Genomic DNA, 21,649 nt, shown 5'->3' with positions numbered 1-21,649 from the left:
AATAACGTTAAACTCCATGATTGCGTTCGGATTGCCATTGTATTATACTTCCAGTTACCCTTGTCTGATAAACTCCTTCGAGTACACACACTTGCAAAATACCTGCATGATACTGCATACCAGAGATGCATACCAAATCCCCCCTATGTACACATTTTATAATGCACAGTGCAGCCACTAGATGTAGAATAGCAAAGAACAAAAACTTTTGTCTTCCACAGTGGTTGGAAAAATGTCATGTGTGTACTCAGAATTTCCACAATTCAGTTATTGTAACCTATTTATTTAAATGTTAAGCCTGCACTATCTGCAACCCTAAAAGTGATAAGACGGGCTCCTACAAAGAATTCCTATTTGGTTATCCTTTTCTGGTGTTATCCTTCACTTTGTGTTGATTCCTTAACAGCCTACAAGGGTAAGAATATCAGAACATCAGAAGAGCCCTCGTTCAATGACTAATCTAATCTAACCTAACCATCCTTTCATATAGTGTCCAGCCAGCTGCCTCAAGGAAACCTACCAGCATGACATGAGTGCAACTGACCCTTGTCTGCTACTGTTGTATATAGACAGAGTGTGTATATCAGTTGCTGGGGAAAGTGATACTGGAAGTGATACCTGATGAGTAGCCATTGATGGCTCAACCTCCCTCCATGAATTTATCTTTGACGCGCCTGATTTAATCTGTCAACTTTCTTTTTAAATGCTCCATTACACAGGACAGTATTGATGTTCCCCAAACTTTCCCACTTATATCTGAATTAAAGCTGATAGCACTGTGGTCAATGTTTCTAACTGGTTAAACTATACTCATACTGTAGATCCTTGGTATCCACTGGGATTTGGATCCAGTCCCCCCTCCCCCCCATAGATACCAAAATCCATGGATGCTCATGTTCCATCGTATACAAAGATGTAGTAAAATGGGGTCCCTTATATGAAATGACTAAATCAAGGTTTGCCTTTGGGATTTTAAAAAAATACTATTTTAAAGCCATGAATGGTTGAATCCGTGGATGCAGAATCCATGGATTGGGAGGGCCAACTGTACTAGGTTCTGGGCTATATCATTTAGGACTGAATCCAGAGTCACCTCTGTGATCAGTTCTGTGGTCAGCTATTTTATGCAAAGTCATTTAAGACATCTAGAAATCTTACTTCTTTGTTATGACCAGAATAGACATTTATTCAGTCAGTGTGAGGGTAGTTCAAGTCACCTTTTCAAAAATAATATTTTCTTCGTTAAATGTCTCACTGATTTTGTTCTCTGTCTCAAGATCAGTTTGAGCATTTTGGTCAGGGAAGGGCAGGCAGAGAGAGCATGTTCCTGGGAAAAAGCCAACAGGAACAGGGAAGTCTCTAGTTTGGGCTGAATCATCCTCAAGGGATGAAAGTGAAAATGTTTCCAAAAGGAGAAGGCATGGAAACAGGTTGTAAGGATGTTTCAGAACATGTCAACAAAGGGCCTAAGCAGAAAAGGTGTGCACCAGAGACAACTGAAAATTGGGGTGCTTGAGTCTGAGGTAAACACAGATATAGTGGTCATAAAGACATTTCGTGGAATGGAGAGAAGCAATGGGATATAGCTATCTCTGGATACAAACAACATGGAAGGCTGTATTGGACATTGCTCTTTATGTCAAGAAGAGCATAATATCAAACAAACTAGAACCCTTACACTACAGAATCACAGTGGGTGACAATACCAGCCTCCCAAAGTAATTTGGGACTATGGGCATGCTGAATTTTCCCCCGGGGCTTCTCGTTGCTGACATCCAAATCATCCAGAGATACAGACACCAGACATACTGCAAACTACATAGAATCACATTGACAAGAGGGTACATGGGTCAGGAAGAAGAGTATTAATAAGGAGCTTTGGAAAATCAGTATTTAGGCAAGATTATTGTTGAGCTATTGTGAGATGTCTATTGAATTCTTCCCTTTTCTTCCACATCAGCTTTTGAGATTATTCCAAGGTGAGAGATTTGATGTAGCTTGAGGAGAAAATTCCTTTCTGAAGCATATTCTGGTTTTCCATCCAGTCACTTTCCTTTATCCCTATCAGGAATCCTTTTTCCTAGAAAGAAAAAAAAAAGGCAAGGTTTTCCCATAAATCCGGTTAGGAGGCTCTTCTCACCATATGCCACTCATTTAAAAAACAGAGAGGTGACTCATGGAAGAGGTGGCTCTGCAGAAGTGCTCACCATACTGCAGCATCATGGCTAAAAATTGCACAGCTAATTACACAGTGGGGCTTCCAGATTTTCTCCATCTAATTCTCCATCCCCACACCGAAGATAGCAGAAATACCACAAAAGTTTTCAAAGCTCAAATGTGCATGAAAAAAAAACCTACCTCAACCTGAAAATGCAAAATGTGGTTCCAATACACCTGGAGAGGATTGCAGTAAAAGACTCCACACCACTTCTGCATGCAGCACAGAAGTCCAGTAAGCTGACAGAGGAGGAAAGCCCCTCCTCTATGCTCAGCATTGAAAGACTGTGGCTGCTAGTCTCTTTCTCCCTATGCCAACACTCAACAGGCAGCAGAATGTTTGCTGGCTAGCAATTTGTGTAGACTTACTTATACAAGGCTGTATTATAAGCTGAACAAATACTCATGACCTGTGTATGAAGCAGGTTGGTTATTATTGTTGCGTGCCTTTAAGTCATTTCTGACTTTTGGCAACCCTAAGGCTTAGGGTTTTCTTAGCAGGTTTCTTAAGAGGGGGTTTGCCATTGCCATCTTCTGAGGCTGAGAGAGTGTGACCTGGCCAAGGTCACCCAGCGGTAGCACGGGGAATTGAACCCTGCTCTCTAGAGTCATAGCCCAACACTCAAACCACTACACCAGGTAATTTAAATTTTGCCTTTAAATTTTTACCCTTTTAGGAAGGGAGTGATCAGGTGCTGTTAGTTTTGAAAAGAACATGTGAGTTAGAGGACTGTATATAGGAAGGGGAGAGTTAATGTTTGACAGAAGAGAGTAGGCACATTAAATATATAAACACACTCATATAAACAGATCTTATATAATGGGGCCACAGCACTACTATACTTTGAGCACAGAATACAACAACATGGGTGCTATGGGGTAAAAAAAGACCAGCTATCCAAAATCGGACAAGGCTATCATTTATAAAAGAAATTCCCAATATATTCCCCATCCATTGGCCTGTTACAGACAGCCAAAATAAAGCTGCTTCGAATCACAGTGGAGGTATGGTGTTTCAATGATGCATGCGTCCTAAGAGTCCAGAAGTCGCACCAAAACCATACTCCAGACTGGATCGTGGCTTTGGTGTGGCTTCTGGACTCTTAGGACACATGCATCATAACACCATACCTCCACTGTGACTCGAAGCAGCTTTATTTTGGCTGTCTGTAACAGGCCATTATGAACCATATCGAAATGGGACTATATATTCTTTACATCAGAACTTGAAAGCGACATACGTAGAGCCATTATATTAGGACTTTTTTGAACTTTTATGCTATTCTGTTATCAACTGTAAAATTATTTCTTTCAAAAAGTAATTGAAAATAATAGAAAACCAACAAGCAGCACAGCAAGTAAAGTTACAATTTCCTTTTTAATCACTGCAGTGAATAACAGGAACAGGTTGTTTCTCAAAGAGTGTAATGAGTAACTGGAATGAATTATTTTAAAAAAGTAATGTATCAATATCTGCTTGGCACTAAAAGATAATCAATACATTTCTGCAGCAAATTCTGTGCCATAGAAAATTGAGTTCTGAGATTCATTATAATTGATAATAATAATTCTCTGTATTGAACAAAGGCTTCCATGAATTGTGCAAATCAAGTTGCCAAACTTTGTGATTTCAAACACACTGGCCTTCTTAAAATACTGGTCCTGCAGTTCAATGGACCAAGAGTAGAAGATGTCAGAATCAAGTGGGCCAGAGTTCAGAATATGGCAAGTCAGTGAACACAACAAGAGTGTTGTAGTGAGTTATTGAAGGATGCTGGAGGAATCTAGCAGGTCATGCATAACAAAAACAAATTGGTTCTCCCTATTTACTGCCTTTTCTGACTTCAATCATGTCTCCCTTTCAGAATGGAATTTTAATATTCAAACCAGTGACACAATGATGTTTCTTATCTAGTGGTTATAGTATTGGATTAGAGAGAGCCAGGTCAAATCCCCATTTGGCTCATTTGGTGATTTTGAGTCAGTCAACCAATCAAAAGCTGCAAGCTACAGGAAAAGAGATTCCACCTCAACATTAGGAGGAACTTCCTGACAGTAAGGGCTGTTTGACAGTGGAACAAACTCCCCCGGAGTGTAATGGAGACTCCTTCCTTAGAGGTCTTTAAACAGAGGCTGGATGGCCATCTGTCGGGGATGCTTTGATTGTGATTTCCTGCATGGCAGGGGATTGGACTGGATGGCCCTTGCGGTCTCTTCCAACTCTGTTATTCTGTGATTCTACCTGACACGGTCATTGTAAGGATAAACCAAGCACTGGGGAACATCACGTACAGCATTTGGGAGGGAAGGGAAGATATAAATACAATGAAATAAAATAAAACAAATCCTACCATTTTATCCACAGATTAGCTGTCTCTGTATTTAGGGTTTTCTTCAGCAAGCATGGTGCAGTGGTTTGAGTGTAAGACTAGTAGTCTGGGAGACCAATGCTCTCCACTCAACCATGGGAACCCACTGGTAACTTTGGGCAAGGCACTCTTTCTCAGCCTCACAGGACGCTAGTGTCAACTCCCCTATGAATAAATCTGGCCAAGAAAACACTATGAGAGGGTTGCCTTAAATCATAGTCAATCTGAAGGTACATAACAGCAACAACAAACATCACAACAGTAATCCCAGCTCAGCCATGGAAATCCACTGGGTGACCTTGGGCAAGTCACACTCTCTCAGCCTCAGAAGATGGCAATGGCAAACTCCCTATAAGGTTGCCATGAGTCAGAAATGACTTGAAGGCAAATAACACACACACACACACACAATCACCATTCGCCACACACATTTTGAATGGCAATGGTACACATGTGCTCTGATGTTACCTCAGCATGGACATCTGAGAGCACTAGTATGGTCTCCCCTTCTCCAAACTGTAGGTGGTTCTCATCCTCTGAAGCATAAGCTTGAATTGCCTGAGCCTGGAACATGAAACATGATAGTAATAAGGCAGTGCGCTTCTACAACAGACAAGGGGTGGGAATTGTAATATTGGGGGTCTCATGTATGTACAGTAATCAAAAGCTACATTACTAATTTAAAAATACAAAAAAACCAAAAAACAGAATGGCTATTCAAGGCAAAAAATAACAATAATACACCTGTTCATCATCCTGCAGATGCCTAAATATTCAATTATTTTGATTTATGCACTTCTCCCTTAATCCAAGCCTAAGCTTTCACAAGTCAGTCAGTTATGAAATAATGAAAAGCACAAAGCCAACTCTAGCTCCTCTCTGTCAGACAAGGTAGGGAACGCTTCTTCTTACCTTGAACAGGAAGCCCAGGGGCAGTTTGTTGTAATCCTCCTTTTTATCATCTGAGAAGAAGCTAGAGATGGTCTGAAACAAAAAAAGCCTTTCAGTTATTTAGACAAAAATCACTTCTTGACTACATACCCCAATATTTCACAGAGGAAAAACAGGACACGTGCAGCCAAGCAACATCAGAGTGGGACCAAGACAGCAAAAGATATTAATGAACAAAAAATATTAATGAGGAAGGACACACAAGCTAGGAGAGGCTGCAGCACTTTGCTTTCTCCTGAGCCTACTGGGAAGGGCAAGACCTCATTCATTCAACTTAGTTCAGTGCAAATTACCTAAGCACGTAGACAAAACAGTCTAACTTTGGTACTATATGCTAGAGTTGCAATATCCCATGGCTGGCAAAAATAGACTACCACTTGATTGCAGTTTTCCCTTAATGTGTGCAAATGTGCAGAAAAGAGAGCAATAACAGGCAGTTCTATCTTTCTGTCTTTAACTATTCAGGGTATAGGTAATGATCCATAAAAGCATATTCTCTCTTATCAGCTAGTTCATATGCTGAGCCTTCACTAAAATAGGCTTGTCAGGTGTCCCTTCTTAAGGGATGTTCCTTATTTGAGGTCCCGGAAGCTTGTTCCTTATTGTGCTGGTGAGTGTCCTTTGTTATTATCCTAATATAATACCCTGTTTGAGGCTTGGGAAGTGTTTCCTTTTATATAGGCTGAATGAGATGCCCCCCAAAGCCAGTATTTTAAAGGTGTGGGTCTTTCGTAAGAACAGAAATGTGTGCATCATGTAATTTATGTGTGGAGAATATACTAATTTTACAGAGAAACGCATAACTTTAACTGAAATGGATACTTTTAGTTGGTCATTAGGTAGAGAAAAATGTGTTAATAGCTACTTCCTGATTATCAACCCTGAATGTCATAAATTTCAACTGTCCCTTATTGCTATTTTGACACTCTGGCAACATTACACAAGAAGCCTTCCTCTAGGTGCCCCACAAGTTAGAAAAATGGTAATTGCAGACATGGCTTTTCAAGCAGTGGCATCCAGACCCTACATTTTTCTTTTAAAAGTTTTTATTTCCCATCTCCCCATCTCCACACACATATTATCTTCCTGTTGCCAAACGTTGCATTTGGACAGGGCTTTGGTAATATAGAAGCTATTCTTTGACCTTGTTTTATTCTGTTACTTTGCCTTATATTCTTCTAGAGTCACCATTAAATTTCATGGGGTTTCACAGTGTTTGCTTTAATTATTTATTGGCTGCCCTGAGTACGGTGGTGGAAAGGTGAAATATAAATGTTTAAAACACACATTCATTAATTACTGTTTGCCCTGCCATGTTCCAGAGGAAGATTCAATGAAAGCATTTAAAAAGTGAATCAGGAGCCTACTTTGACAATATTATTTGTTTCCCACAATGAGTATGGAGTGATGACCAATACATACTCAATGTCCGCTCCTCAGCTGAATGCTTCTATTACAAGGAAACCACCTCATCCTGGAGTTCAAACTGCAGTATTGCCTCATTCTCTCCACTCACTTATGCCTACTCACTGGTTGCCACAGACAAGTCACTGCTCTCTCAGCCTCAGCCCTCTGTGTACAATACAGCAGTTAACTACTCAACTGCAGCACCTACCCCACTACTTCTGTCTGAGGGTTTCTAAGATAATATACGTGAGCCATTTGAACATCATCAGCAACAACAACAAAAAAACCTCTACCATCAGCTGTGTAAGTACTAAAGGTTGGTATTTGTATTACAAGCAGCAAGGTAGCAACTCCTAAAATTGTGTTGTTTTTAGGAAGCCACCTTGGTTTTTCCTGTCAGACAGGACTGCTGCTCATTTTTAATTTAAATGTCTGGCGTATAGGATGCAATCACGTCTCGCAAAGTAAAAGAAGCTCTAGGTTTTGGGGGGAAGCTTGTTCTCTGCCTAAGCAATTTTGTGATGCAAAGGTGGTTCTGACAAAGTAAGAGACAAGTGTGGACAAGCCTTCCCTAAAGGAAGGGATTTAGAACAATTGGGACTAGGAAAGTCAGATCACCCTTAAGAGAGTTGAGCTGTTTCTTTCACAGACTGCTCATGGGCTACCAGGAATAGCTGGATGGACAGTGCTGGGGAGAGAACACTGGAAATATATACAATTTTCACATTGCCTCCCTAAATGTAGTACTGGTGCTGTTTTAGGCCGAGGAAGACCTTCCCATACTGGAAACCAACAGAAGTAGAGAGTGGAAGTAACAAATGGGAAAGGGAACACAGCTCTCAGTCTTACCTGCATATTAGTGACTTTTGGGGAAACCTCTGTTTCTTCCATGCTTCCATCACTGCTATCATTAGCTTCAGCATCCTTGCAGTCCTCCTGATCACTTTCTTCTCCTGTTCCTGGCTGATGCTGTTGGTTGTCCTCCGTTTCTGGTACAGCATGAGTAATGCATCTGTATGGTAATGAAGTAATGATGGTACTGGGTGCTTCTCCTTTGACCTTCTCATCTTGGGGAGATGGAAAATTTTGGGGATTGCCTTCAGGAGAAACTGAACTCTCGCTGGACACCAAACTATCCCCCTGAGTATCTGATTCCTCAACTTGGGCTTCATCCTGGGCATTTTTGAAGGTCTTGTCTTCCTGTTTCAGCAGAGATGGAACTTCATCCTCCTGCTGGGGTAGAGAACCTCCATCTTTCTCACAGGTAACACTGGTTTCAAAGTCATTAACCAAAAGTGGCTGTTCAGAGTCTTCTGAGTCTCTGCAAACATTTTCGCCTTTACCAGCAGCCTCAAGCACTGCATTTGATAAGATCCTTCTGGCTATATCATTTGCAACTTCCTCAACTTTCTGGGAGGCACCTTGGGAAACATGGGTAGATGTCTCCAGTTCCATCACCTGGCTGTCATCTTTGGGATCACTGACTATTGAAGTATCTGACCCAGCCACTTCCACAGCCTCATTTTGCAACTCAGATGCCAAAGATGCAGAGACCTCTTCCTCTGTTCCACTGGCACCACTGGACATGGAGGCTACTTCCTCAGTTTCTGGAACAGATTCTCTCTTTTGGTTTGGGGTACTGGCAGGGGGAGATGTCACTGTCTCCCTTATGCTGTTCCCCACAGGAATGGAAGTGGGGCTGGTTGGACTTACTGGAGATGAGATGACCAATGAGCCTCTGTTACTGCAGTAAGACAAACAAAAGTAGTCTTAGAACGTTTGAATATGCACCCCCCAATCACCTCGTGTCCTATTTAGCCACTATACTGAAATGGAATCTCCATATTCAAAGGCTGTATACCTCTTGAATATCAAATGAGAAGGTTTCCATCTTATATCTTCTAAAACACCACACACAGTGGTGGGAACCTATACAGGTTGTTCCCCACCTTGAGAATGCTTGGGTACTTCCAGATGAAAATCTCCTAGCTCCTTAATGGATTTTCATGCTAAGAAAAGAAATGGGAAGTGGGATGGAATAATTGTGTCATCATCTGCACATCTCCCTCACAATGCACACAAATTTTGTGAATGAGACAAGGTAATAGTGCAATGAGAGCCAGTATGGCATAATGGTTTGAGTGCTGGACTACACTCAAACCAGGATTTGATTTCCAGCTTGGCCATGAAACCCACCGTCACGTGTCCTCAGCCTCAGAGGAAAAGCAATGGCAAACCTCCTCTGAACAAATCTTGCCAAGAAAACCCCATGATAGGTTTGCTTCAGAAATGACATGAAGGCACACAACAACAACAACACCAGTGCAATAACAGTCTCATCTAGAACTACCCTTTGTTACAGAAAGATAAATGTATATCTTTTAATTCATTAACAACAGGGTGTGTGCTCTCAAAAATCAAGGTAAATCCCTTCCCTCAGATGGCAAAATGGGGCGGGGGGGGGGGAAGTGGGGAATATACTTCCCACTTCAGGGTGCCCATCCCCTAGTGCCAGCACAGTCCTCTACATTACCAATTTACTCAGGCCTTTCCCAGAGAGGACTCACTTTTTTTAAAGCCGACAGTTCCAAAAATTCTATGAAGGCTGAGGGATTCTGGGAATTGTAGATGAAAAAAGCAATTTGTTTCCAACCTTTGAGGGTGACCATGCTGGACAGCAATCCATTTGGCAGCTCCTCTATTGTGGCAAATGCAGGAAGACTGGTTGGTGGGACCCTCTTGACCCCGCAAATCAAGGAATCAATGGAAAAGGCAGATAGGCAGGCTCTCTGGTGAGCTCACCAGATACAAATGCCTTCTTCTGAGGGAGAGATGTTGGCTAAAGCTGTGGCTGCAGCAAGGAATGAAGATAGTGGCAGAGGGACAGGCAGGGTATTCCTCCTGCTTCAGCCATTGGGACATACTGTGCCAACTTCATAAAGAACCCAAATCAAGGTCAAAGTAGGTGATGCGTTAATCACACTTTTTGCAGAGCTGCTCATCCAAATACTGAAAGAAGCTTGTTTGTCATATCACATGATTTTTTCCTCACCTATCTATCTTGCATTTAGTACGCTTTTTATATGACTGACCGACCACTGGAAGGAATTAATTTGTAAGTCTGACTGATGTCATTTGGGAGGATATCCCATTGTAGGAGGGAAAAATGGGTTACTTGTAAGAAATTGCATCCTCTTCCATGTCTGGTTGGACCCCAGAAGTCTACTGGATCTAAAGATGATACATCTGGGATGGAGAGAGGATACTGATTTTAAAGCATAGGTTACCCATGGCTTCTGCTGTTGCAGACAGCTACTTCTTTACAAGAAAGAGCAGGGAATCACTTACCTTGATACCCCTTTAATAATGAAGACTTTATTAGAGTGTTGCTTTTCCAGTTTACTCATCACATCATATAGGTCATGGTTCAGCTGGAAGAAACAGCAATAAGCAAATTAAATCAAGAGGAACAACAATTACAAGAAAAAAATATTCTTCCTTCTCCAGTTTCCACTTCCATACAACAGATAATTAATGCTAACTACCAGTGTAATTCCTGATGAATATTCGAGATAATCTCCTTACTCCTGATACTTTTCTCCTTTCATCCATATTTTGTTTCTGACAAGAACAGGGCATCTTAGGAGGCAACTGTAATTTGATTTCATTTCCTTTTTTAATACAATTTCAATTAAATAATTACTGCTACTTTACCATATAGCAATATATTACCTGTTGGATAATTTAAATTTAGATAGATAGATAGATAGATAGACAGACAGCGACAAAGGTACAATGCAGTACTATTGGTCATTACAGAGGAGGACAGGCTCATATGCTCATACAAGAAACCAGTGGTTCCACTCCATGTTTGGGGCTTCAGTGATAATCAGGAGTGGAAAGGTGTAGAGTGAGCAAAGGAATCAGAATTCTCCCTTTGTGCATCATTATAAGATTCCAGTTTATATGTCACAACATTTTACTGACCTTGCTCATTTCTTTGTAGAAAATATCTCTCAGATTGGAAATATTCTGGAATATTGTCACGTAGCATGCAATTCGGCTGGCAAAAGGAAAAAAAGGAATAAAATTAAATCACACCATCCCAAACTTCAGTGATGTCACTAGGGTTGGTGTCACCCAGTGCAGTAACTCATTGTGTCATCTCCCCATTGACCTCCCCTACCACACCATACAGAATTCTTAGTCATGTTTTTTGTCCAGATGTTACTCATAAATCATAACTCCCCATATATCATTGACATGAGCAACTAGCAAAATTAAAATGGTACCTTTAAATTACAATATTGTATCCACAGCCTCAATGTATTTATATGTACATTGTTTTATGTAATTAAAATAAACGGTAAGATGCAATGTTTTTAAATAATTTTTTAAAATTATATTAAAAAGCCACCCTGAGGTCACTTTTTTCTTTTCCCACTGAGCCTCACCCCCCTCACACCATCTCTTCAGCATTTTAAAGGGATTCAGGCAAATACCAAAAGGCAGATGTTTGGGGAGCAGTGGTGTCATCTTCCCTTAGAGTGTCACCTGGTACGTGCCATACCTCCCGCACCCTCCTAGTGATGCCCCTGCCAAACATTAACCTAGTTGAGCCCGGGTAATTGAAGATCAAAAATATAAGCCATGAGATAAAATTCACAGAATCTATAAACAGCCTATTATGTATATAGCAAAAACACAACACACATCTTTTCTTGCAATACAGACTTAATTCTAAAGGTTAGCAACTACAAGCTCTGATGCGCCATCAAGGGAAAAAAATGATAATGTTATATCAAGAAAACTAGCATAATACTGGTCTAATCTGCACTACAGAAATAATGGAGTTTGACACCACTTCCATGGCTCAATGCTATGGTATGCTGGGTTTTATAGTTTTGTGAGTTATTTAGCCTTCTTTTCCAGAGAGCCCTGGTGCCACAACAAACCTTGGCAGTTAAAGTGATATCAAACTGCATTATTTTTGCAGTGCAGAAATCTTCCAGTTATCTAGAGGGACAGATTTCCCTTTGCCCAAACATGTAGGAATCTTTGAATAACTGTCCTCAGAAGCCTGATAGGCTAAAAGTTATTTCCAAGGTGACTTTGGAGTTTATCACATGGGGAAAATTGGAAGTTTAAAAGGGGTAATTACACGATTCATTTTCACACAACGACATGTGCAATCTGCTATTAATCTGATAAAAAAGAGACATGATCCAGCATTTAGTCATTCACAGGAAAATATTGTGAATTCATTTTCACTTCACCCATGAATTTGCTTTATTTGCATAATTGCTATAATGTGAAAGTTAACTGCAGTTTATTCACGGGATAATCATCAATTTTGAACTTGTTGCCAGATTTCTCATGGTTTATTGGGGCGGTTTTAGTTCTGGTTCTGCTTTATGGGCAGACAAGGCCAGCTGGCAAGAGGGTTGCAGCATTCCATGCTTTGGATTATTTCTTTATGCATGTGGCAGAATGGGTTGGAGGTCATTGAAATAAAGATAAGATGAGGATGATGAGGATGAGTACAGTGAGCCCTTGGTATCTGCTGGGGTTTGTTTCCAGGACTCCACCGTGGATCCTGGTGATGCAATTACTACCCATGTACACATGTGTGAAAGTCACTATTTCCCAACCATTAGCGGGATATTCACGCATCTGTGTGCGAACCAAATGCCTATTCTACCTTCGTTGGTAATGTGCCCTTATGTTATTGTTGGCTGTGTGCGAAAACCATCTGCATACTTTTGCTCGATGCGGACACTTTAATACTTTAATGGGATGATGGCACATATGGACTCCGTGTGATAAACTCCTTAGCCCACTTTGTGGCTGAATGAGGGATCTGAACCTTGGTTTCAAATTCAAGTCTGATTTGAGACTAACCCCTGAACTATTATACCACATACATCTCATAATGTAAGACTTCCAGCCAGATGAGCCATCATATTGATTGCTGCCAGTGGCCAGCAAAGGGCACCAAAAGATTGATCATGAATTTTAGGAGTGCTACAGGGAAAAGAATGAGGGTGTGGGGGAGAATGGACACCGTGTTGCGGTTTCTGGCAGCAAACCTATGTCTTATGATATGTCTAATGCCAACTAAAATTCCCACCACTGGTTCACTGAAGGGAAGAAAAGCCAACAGTTTTGTTCCCTAGGCTTTACTGCCATCCTGTGGTCACCGGTCTTTACTAGGTTTCCAGCTGTGCTACTGAAAAGCATTCCATCTCATTGCTACTCCACATGATGTGCTTGAGGTAACACTTTGTAGCATCTGCTAATGTGAGGGTAGTCTTTTGCCTTTCTGATTGAACTTGTGTGCTATATGGTAGACAGGCTGAAAGGCTAAGCCAGAGAAAGTGGGAAAGTCTGGCTATCTAGGCACTGGCTAAAAACCTATTTTCCTGTGAACTGGGTCTTCACTCAAAAGAGGTGTAGCTGTAACAGTAATAATTGGAGGGAAATGGTCAAAAATTGAAAAACAAAAAATAGAGGGAAAACAGTTATCAAAATAGAGAAAAATGTAAAATATCTAGGGTTTACCATAACGGAAAAAAAAAAAAACACCTCAGAGTTGTATGAAAATAATTATATAAAGATTTGGTCCCAAATTTAAAAATAATCTGAATAAATGGAAGAAACTAAATTTATCTCTGCAAGGAAAGACTGCTGACATTAAAATGTCAATATTACCATGTATTTTATTCTGTTTTCAGATGATTCTGATCACTATGACAGTAGCTCCCTTCAAAGAATGGCATAGGGACATTTCTAAATTCCTCTGGAGTGGAAAAAAACCTAGTGTGAACATTAAGACATTTCAGGATTCCCAGGAGAGAGGGGGTTTGGGAGTTTCAAATGTACAACTCCACTGGTAAACTTGGTGGGAAAAAATGGGTTGAACTGGACGATGTGAGATTATAGGAATTAGAGGGGAATAGGTAGCGCTATGACTGGCATGGATATTTGGAATATGACAAAGACCAAATTATTAGAGATTTCAACAACCACGGTGTAAGGAGATGGTTGCTAAAAGTATGGACAAAGTATAAGTATAGGATATCTCCCTAGACACCTCTTTGGTCTCTCCTTTAGAAGCATTTCATAAAAAAACAAAGAAATGGATAACATATGAAGATATTTTGAAGAAAAGTGAGAGAAGCTATAAAATGAAATCACAATTAGAGTTGGAAAAGGAAGGGATAATACTACAATGGTATATGTCTAGACAAATATATGAAAGATATAAAATAGATGAAAAAACACATGGTATATTAAAGGAGAAAAACAAGTTAGAGAAAATGATGTGCGCTAATGTGGGTAAAAAAATTCTAAAATATATAAAATATTATTGAATTTTGAACTGGAGGAAGAGGTTATGAAAGATCAAATGATTATTTGGGCTAAAAATATTGGACATTCGATTTAGCTAAACCAGTGGGAAAAATATGGAAAAAAGGAATAAAATCGCAGAAGCTAAGAGAAAATGTCTACAAAATGTTTTATCAATGGTATATGGCCTCAGAGGAAATTGCTAAGATATATAAAAGAATGGAGGGTAGATGTTGGAAATGTGGAGAGAATCAGTGGTAATTTTACCATTGCTGGTGGACCTGTAAATTAGCCAAAAAAATTGGACAACAATTAATATGGCAATTAATACTATACTAGGGCTAAATCTTCAAATGTCTCCAGAATTCTACTTATTAGGTATTTTTGAGGATGAATTAGAAAACAAATATGGGAAAATATTATTTTATTTAATTAAAACAGTGAGAATGGCCTTTGCCCAAAAATGGAAAAGTAAAGAAGTGCCAGAGGAAGATGAGTAGTTATACAAAATATATGAGGCTATAGAAATGGATTAGTTAATTCAGATTAATTCAACAGTTGAAGTGAACAGAGAATGGAGAGTAATAATGGAATATCTTGAAAAGAAATGGGGGAAAATTGCTGTGATGGGATTCCCGATGTAAACATAACAAGGTGATGGTGTAGACAGGCCTTATTTCATTACTTTTCCTTTATTATATTCTCTTTTGAGAAGAAGATAGAGAAGAAAAAGGGGGTGTAAGGAAACTAAGACATATAAGATAAGACAATAGAAAACATATGAGTAGTGGGTACATTGAGTAAGAATTAAGAATAATAAGAAAGTCATCAAACTCCTTTTCGTAAACCAGAGGAGACAAGGGAAGAATTCTAGGTGAGAAAGGATGAGAGAATGTGAGAAGGTAAAGTAAGTGAAGAAGGTGTGAGTAAGTGTCAAAGGTTAGAGAGAGGGGGGGATGAGGGAGAAGAGAGTCGATGGATGGAATATAAAAGTATGAAGAAAAAGAAGAAAAGTAAGAGGAGAAAGAAGGAACTGGAAAAGAGTGAAAGTGAGGTAAAGATGGAGAAGGAAAAGGTTGACTGGAGTTGAAGGTGATGAAGAAAGAGATATGGATGTGATATTGAAGAGGGGCAAACCTATATATAAAGAGAGGAGTAAGGAGAGATGTATAAAGGGCATAAGAGAAGGAAGAAATAGGGCGGGGTTAAGACAAAACTACAATAAGACGTAGGTTAGTAATACTAGAATGTTGTTTTAGTTTTGGGTTTTTTTTATGTAGGCTTTAGGAATTAGATGTATAGATGTATAGGTTAGGTGGGCGGGGGGTGTGTGGCCTTGATACATAGGAACACCTTGTCCCTTACCAGGAACCACATCCAACAGACGTCCTATATCGAGTGTATTTACCTGACCCTAAAGGCTAGGGACAGTCTAGGGATTCTGTTGGTGTATCGGCCACCCCGTGCGCTAACGGACTCCCTTAACAAGCTGACACAGCTGGTCGCTGAGCTGATGTTGGAGACGCCCAGGCTACTTGTCCTGGGTGACTTCAACATCTCCCTCACGGCCAGCTATGTTCCACCCGGTGCAGCTCGGGAATTCATGGATACCATGGCGGCCATGGGCCTGTCCCAGCTGATTTTGGGTCCTACGCATTGTGCGGGTAATACCCTTGATCTGGTCTTCTGTTCGGATGCGGAAAATCCGTGGGCGGAAATAACTAATATTTTCCCCCTGTCATGGACGGATCATTTCCTGGTGGAGGCAAAAATCAAGGTCTCTACCCAGATCCCCCCCGGGGGTGGCGGACCTGTTAGGATGGTCCACCCTCGACGGCTGATGGAACCCAAAAGGTTCCAGGAAGCTTTAGAGGGGCACATGGTTGGAAGTGACGGCGACTCTGTTGATGCCCTGACTGGTATCAGGAATACCGGTCTCTCAAGGGCTATATACAGTATCGCTCCTAAGCGCCCTCTCAGGCCCGCTTCCAAGCGTAGGCCCTGGTATAGGGAACTCCGGGCAAGGAAGCGGGAACTGCGACGGCTAGAGTGCCGTTGGCGGAAACACCTTCGCTTACACGACAAGGCTCTCCTAGACCAACTGTCAGAGGACTACGGAGAGGCGATACGAGCAGCTAAGAACTCGTTCTATGGTGCTCGTGTCACGTCCGCGGAGTCGCGTCCAGCAGAGTTGTTCAGGGTGGTCAGGGAGCTGACTCAGCTCCCTCCTGCCCCGAACCAGATCCTTGAACCTTCTAAGGCCTGCTGCGACAATTTTAATAACTTCTTCGCGGATAAAACCTCTCGGATAAGCGAAGGTCTTAACGCCGACATTCAAGCAGAACCTAGTGTAGAGGTGTCCAGAGCCTCCGTGGACTCCATTAAACTGGATCGGTTTGAGTTGGTAAGTACCGATGATGTGGACAAGATCCTCGGAAGTGTTCGGAAGACAACCTGCTCTCTCGATCCCTGTCCCTCATGGCTAGCGGCCCAGGGGGGACCGGCGGTAACTTTATTGTTACGCCGGATCATTAATACATCTTTGAGGGAAGGGCAATTTCCATCACAATTAAAATTGGCCATTGTAAAACCTTTATTAAAAAAGCCCTCCCTCGACCCCCTGGTACATAATAATTATCGGCCAGTCTTGCTGCTGCCATTTTTGGGGAAGGTGATCGAGAGGGCGGTTGCAATCCAGCTTCAGGCGGTCTTGGATGAAACGGATTATCTGGATCCATTTCAAACTGGCTTCCGGGCGGGTTACGGGGTTGAGACGGCCATGGTCGCCTTGGTCGATGATCTCCGTCTGGACATCGACAGGGGAAGCGTGTCCCTGTTGGTGCTCTTGGACATCTCAGCGGCTTTCGATACCATAGACCATGGTATCCTTCTGGGGCGCCTGGCAGAGGTGGGAATCGGGGGCACTGCGCTCCAGTGGTTCCGTTCCTACCTCTCTGGGAGGTTCCAGATGGTGCAGCTGGGAGACGTGTGCTCCGATGAGCGGGCCCTTAAAACTGGGGTCCCTCAAGGAGCCATTTTGTCTCCCATGCTATTTAACATTTACATGAAACCGCTGGGAGAGATCATCCGGAGACATGGGGCGCGGGGTTATCAGTACGCTGATGACACCCAAATCATTTTCTCTATGTCTCCGACTGGTGCAGTGACCGAGGATGGCATCTCTCCTCTCGTGGTGTGCCTGGAGTCAGTAATGGGCTGGATGAGGGAAAACCGACTCAAATTGAATCCAGAGAAAACGGAGGTACTTGTGATAGGTTCCCCTGGTCCACGAATGGCGGTGGTTCCACCTGTCCTGAACGGGGTCACGCTCCCTGTGAAGGACTCCGTGCGCAGTCTGGGGGTGCTTCTTGACTCGTCGCTTCACCTGACTGCTCAGGTGAATGCGACGGTCAAGAACACCTGTTATCAGCTTCGGCTTATTCGCCAGCTGCGCCCATACCTGGCCCAGAGGGACCTTGAAACTGTCGTACATACTCTGGTAACCTCGAGATTGGATTTCTGCAATGCACTCTACATGGGGCAACCCTTATACCAAACCCGGAAGCTACAAATGGTACAGAATATGGCAGCCAGGCTGGTCACTGGTACTTCCAGGGCCAGCCACATAACACCGGTGCTCCAAGATCTGCATTGGCTGCCTATTCGCTTCCGGGCACAATATAAGGTGTTGGTGATGACCTATAAAGCCCTAAATGGCTTGGGCCCAGGATACCTGAAGGACCGCCTCTCCCCGTACATTCCGTCCCGCACCCTCAGAACATCTGGGCAGCAATTACTTAGGGTTCCAGGGGCTAGGCTTACCTCTACCATGAGGAAGTCTTTCTCCATCGCCGCCCCGGCCCTTTGGAACACGCTGCCCACAGAGCTCCGCTCGGCCACCTCCCTGGCCCAATTTAGAAAGGATTTAAAAACCTTTCTATTTAAGATTGCATTCCCCCAACTAGAGTCCTAGTAGGCCTCTCCTCCTCCGTATTCCGCAGGAGGACTGACTAACGGGGGCTTTTATTCTGTTGTTGTGTAATTGTTTTTATTTGATTGTATATGTTGTGTTTTTAATATTTGCTGTAAACCGCCCTGATCTCAGGAAGGGCGGTATATAAATAAAAATTGTATTATTTATTTATTTATTTATGTATTGTGTGTATTGTATATATGATTATGATAAGATGAAAGGAATTATGTAATGTGTATTTTATTTATTATGTAATGTGTATGTTGTTTTAGTTTTTATTTATGTAGGCTTTAGCAATTAGATGTATAAATGATTTATGTATGATATGTATTATGTATATCATATGTATGATTATGATAAGATGAAAGGAATTTATTATGTACTGTGTATTTTATATATGTTTAAGCTTTAATAAATATTATTAAAAAAAGAAAAAAAAGAGCTGGAGCTGGAAGGATCCTTATGTGTGTATAATGTGCCTTCAAGTCACCTGTCAACTTATGCCTTCAAGTCACCTGTCAACCCATTAATTTCATAGGGTTTTCTAAGGCAAAAAGATTGAGATGTGGTTCCTTCCTCTGAAATAGAGCTTACTACACCTGATATTCGTTAGTGATCTCCCATCCAAGTACTAACCAGCACTGACCTTGCTTAGCTTCCAAAATCAGACAGGATCTGTTGTCTATAGGGTATTTAAGCTCCAGAAGGATCCTTAGATGTTGTTTTTCTAAAGAGATTAATCAAAAGCTTGTTGGAAGTCACCTGACCATAACGTAGCACCCCATTTCAGCAAAGTAACTGCCATAGTTAGTCTGCATTATTTTCTGGACCCTAACTGCAGGTAATTATATTACTTTCTTGCCTTTTGCAGTGGTTATTACAGGTTGACTCTCACTTGTCTGAAATGCTTGGGACCAGAAGTATTTAGGATTTCAGATGTTTTTTTGGATTTTGGAATATTTGCATATACATAATCAAATATCTTGGAGATGAGATCCAAGTCTAAACTTGAAATTCATTTATGTTCCATATATACCTTATACACATAGCCTGTAGTTAATTTCATACATAATATTTTAAATAATTTTGTGCATGAAGCAAAGTGTGTATATCTTGAACCATCAGAAAGCAAAGGCGTCACTATCGCAAACATCCATGTGGACAATTTTGGAATATTTTGGATTTTGGCATTCTAGATAAGAAAAACTCAACCTGTATTGACATACAGGCAGACACTGGACAAGTTATTTTTTGGGACTACAAAAGTAACTTTTAAAGCTTTAAATGTAAACTAATGCATGATGAGAGATGCATAAGTTAGCCCTACCCTTTGATACCTTTGGGGAGATAGCTGTTACTCATCCAATTCTATCAGTGAAAGCTTTCACACAGTTTGCTTTCTATGCATTCAGGGCTGCAGGACAGATGGACTCCTTTGCATCACCAGCTATACACACAAGGGCTCTGTCCCTCAAGACGTTTGTATTGATGCCAGAAAGCTAGGCAACCTGCTTCAGCTTTCTGCTCATGTCATGGTCTATACATGAGTAATACTTTCTGAATAGAGCTATAGTGTGCAGACAAATCTACATCTGTTTAAACACAATGGCTCTGCACATGCATGTGTGTCACACTGGAAGTTGAATGTGCATAAAGGTCTTGCTGTAAACGGTGATGTCTGAGGTGGTCAAAAAACTCTTTCATGGGGGTAGGCCAGTGTTGGCAGATAAGTAGGGCCAGGCCTGATTAGTACTTGGATGGAGGACCACTAAGGAATATCAGGTGCTGTAAAGCCATGGCAAACCACCTCTAAATATTCTTTGCCAAATGAAAACCCTATGAAATTTCACAGGGTCACAATAAATCAGCAGGTGATTTGAAGGCACAGACACAAAAGCACACACAGCTGCACAGTGACTGAGTGAAACATTTCATTCTAGCTTCAATTTGCCATCTGCAGTATGTGTATATTCTGCAGAGGATTTACACATGGATAAATTAAAAATTGAAAAATATTTGGTTTAAACATTGAATGAAAATGACCTAGGAAAAAAAAAGGTAACAACTGCCCCATTCCCAGGTCCAGGTTTCCATGCCCCTCTGCACAGGTTCTTGGATTAGGTGATTAATGCCATCGGTGAACTCCTGGTCCCAACCATGAATATCAGCCCCCAATTATAAATTTGGGAAAAGGAAAGTGCTGAGGCTCTGACAACCTCATAAGCCATACCCTTTGACCTGGCAGATGAACCTCAACCCTTGATGTGAGAGTGCTCACTTTAATGACCTAGCAATGATAGAAAGCCACTCCATACACATTAAATGACTGCCTTCTTCTATTGTTTCCTGTGGTGCAAGGTTGTGCCTTGACTTCTCAAAGTCTCCACTGTCTATCTTGATATGAGGTCTGCTCTTGGTTTTGAAATAATTTTTAATCTGTAGTTTAGTATGCTTCTTTTTAAAAACCTTTCTGCCTTAGCTTAGGCTTGGCTCATCACTCGCAAGTGTCCAGCCCCCCAAATCTCTTTGCTATTTTATAGAAATATTTGATTTCTGGTCACAGCCTTGCTTCTTAGAATCTCCAGTCTGCCTTGCGATGTTTTGCATTAGCAGCTTGATCTGGAGCCAGGTTACCTGTTGTAAATGACCGGCAGCTCCTCTCGTAGCTCTTTGTTAAGCTCCTCAAATACAGCTTGAGCTTTGTAGAACTCCTCTTCAGCCTGCAGTAAGACCCAAGAGTTGTTTAGAGGCACATGGTGGAATAAAAGCATGAACAATTCAGCCAAGGTAAAAAGACCCTGGACCTTATCACACAGGGCAAATCGGAGGTTTAAGCAGGCATTTTCCAGGGACAGTCGTGCTGAACTCAGATTGTTGACACACTGTATACTCTTCATATGTGGAGATATTCAGGTTAACAGAAGTAAGCTCAGGTTTGACGGTAGAGAATTTGGAAGGTTCCTTTGAGACACAGGAAGAGAAAAGTGGATGGAAGAGTAAAGCCTCTGGCTTCCTTTCTCCCAGAGCTTGGGTAAGTGAATTTTTGGACTACAATCCCACAATCCCCTGGCTGAAGGATTTTGGGAGTTATAATAAAAAAGTAACTATCCATCTGTCATTTATCTATGCTTACCTTTATTCAAGGAGATAATTGTTCGTGCTTTCTTCCCTTTCCAGCATAGGAAGGGAAAATGATAGGGGAAATTAGCCTTTAAGGAAGACACACAGATGAACAATGGATGGAGAAAGCTCTAGAACAGATTCTCCTCCACTTTTCTGGGAGCCATGTAGCCATTTTGCATAGCTTGGCTTACATTTTGTTACCTTTCACAGGCTACACAGAGACAGCAGGAGCCACTGGCTACCTTTCTCCATTTGCTTT

The 21,649-nt window shown here is 41.5% G+C and overlaps 1 protein-coding gene across 1 annotated transcript in view; it reads right to left on the bottom strand.

Moving 5' to 3' along the window:
* Positions 1–931: 931 nt before the first annotated feature.
* BIN2 (bridging integrator 2) overlaps positions 932–21,649 on the bottom strand; it is a 40,433-nt gene continuing 19,715 nt past the window's right edge. Inside the window, exons 7-13 of the mRNA XM_042455635.1 lie at positions 20,902–20,987; positions 10,932–11,007; positions 10,293–10,375; positions 7,794–8,688; positions 5,499–5,570; positions 5,055–5,150; positions 932–2,080 (exon numbers count right to left, since the gene is read on the bottom strand). Of these exons, the coding sequence (XP_042311569.1) occupies positions 1,970–2,080; positions 5,055–5,150; positions 5,499–5,570; positions 7,794–8,688; positions 10,293–10,375; positions 10,932–11,007; positions 20,902–20,987 (1,419 nt within the window). The 3' untranslated portion in view covers positions 932–1,969. The remainder of the gene's footprint in view (positions 2,081–5,054; positions 5,151–5,498; positions 5,571–7,793; positions 8,689–10,292; positions 10,376–10,931; positions 11,008–20,901; positions 20,988–21,649) is intronic.

This window comes from Sceloporus undulatus, chromosome 2 (genome assembly GCF_019175285.1).
Source record: "Sceloporus undulatus isolate JIND9_A2432 ecotype Alabama chromosome 2, SceUnd_v1.1, whole genome shotgun sequence".
In the NCBI taxonomy this organism is placed as follows: domain Eukaryota; kingdom Metazoa; phylum Chordata; class Lepidosauria; order Squamata; family Phrynosomatidae; genus Sceloporus; species Sceloporus undulatus.
Note: the sequence above shows the minus strand (reverse complement) of the source record. Positions and strands in the feature narration are given on the sequence as shown.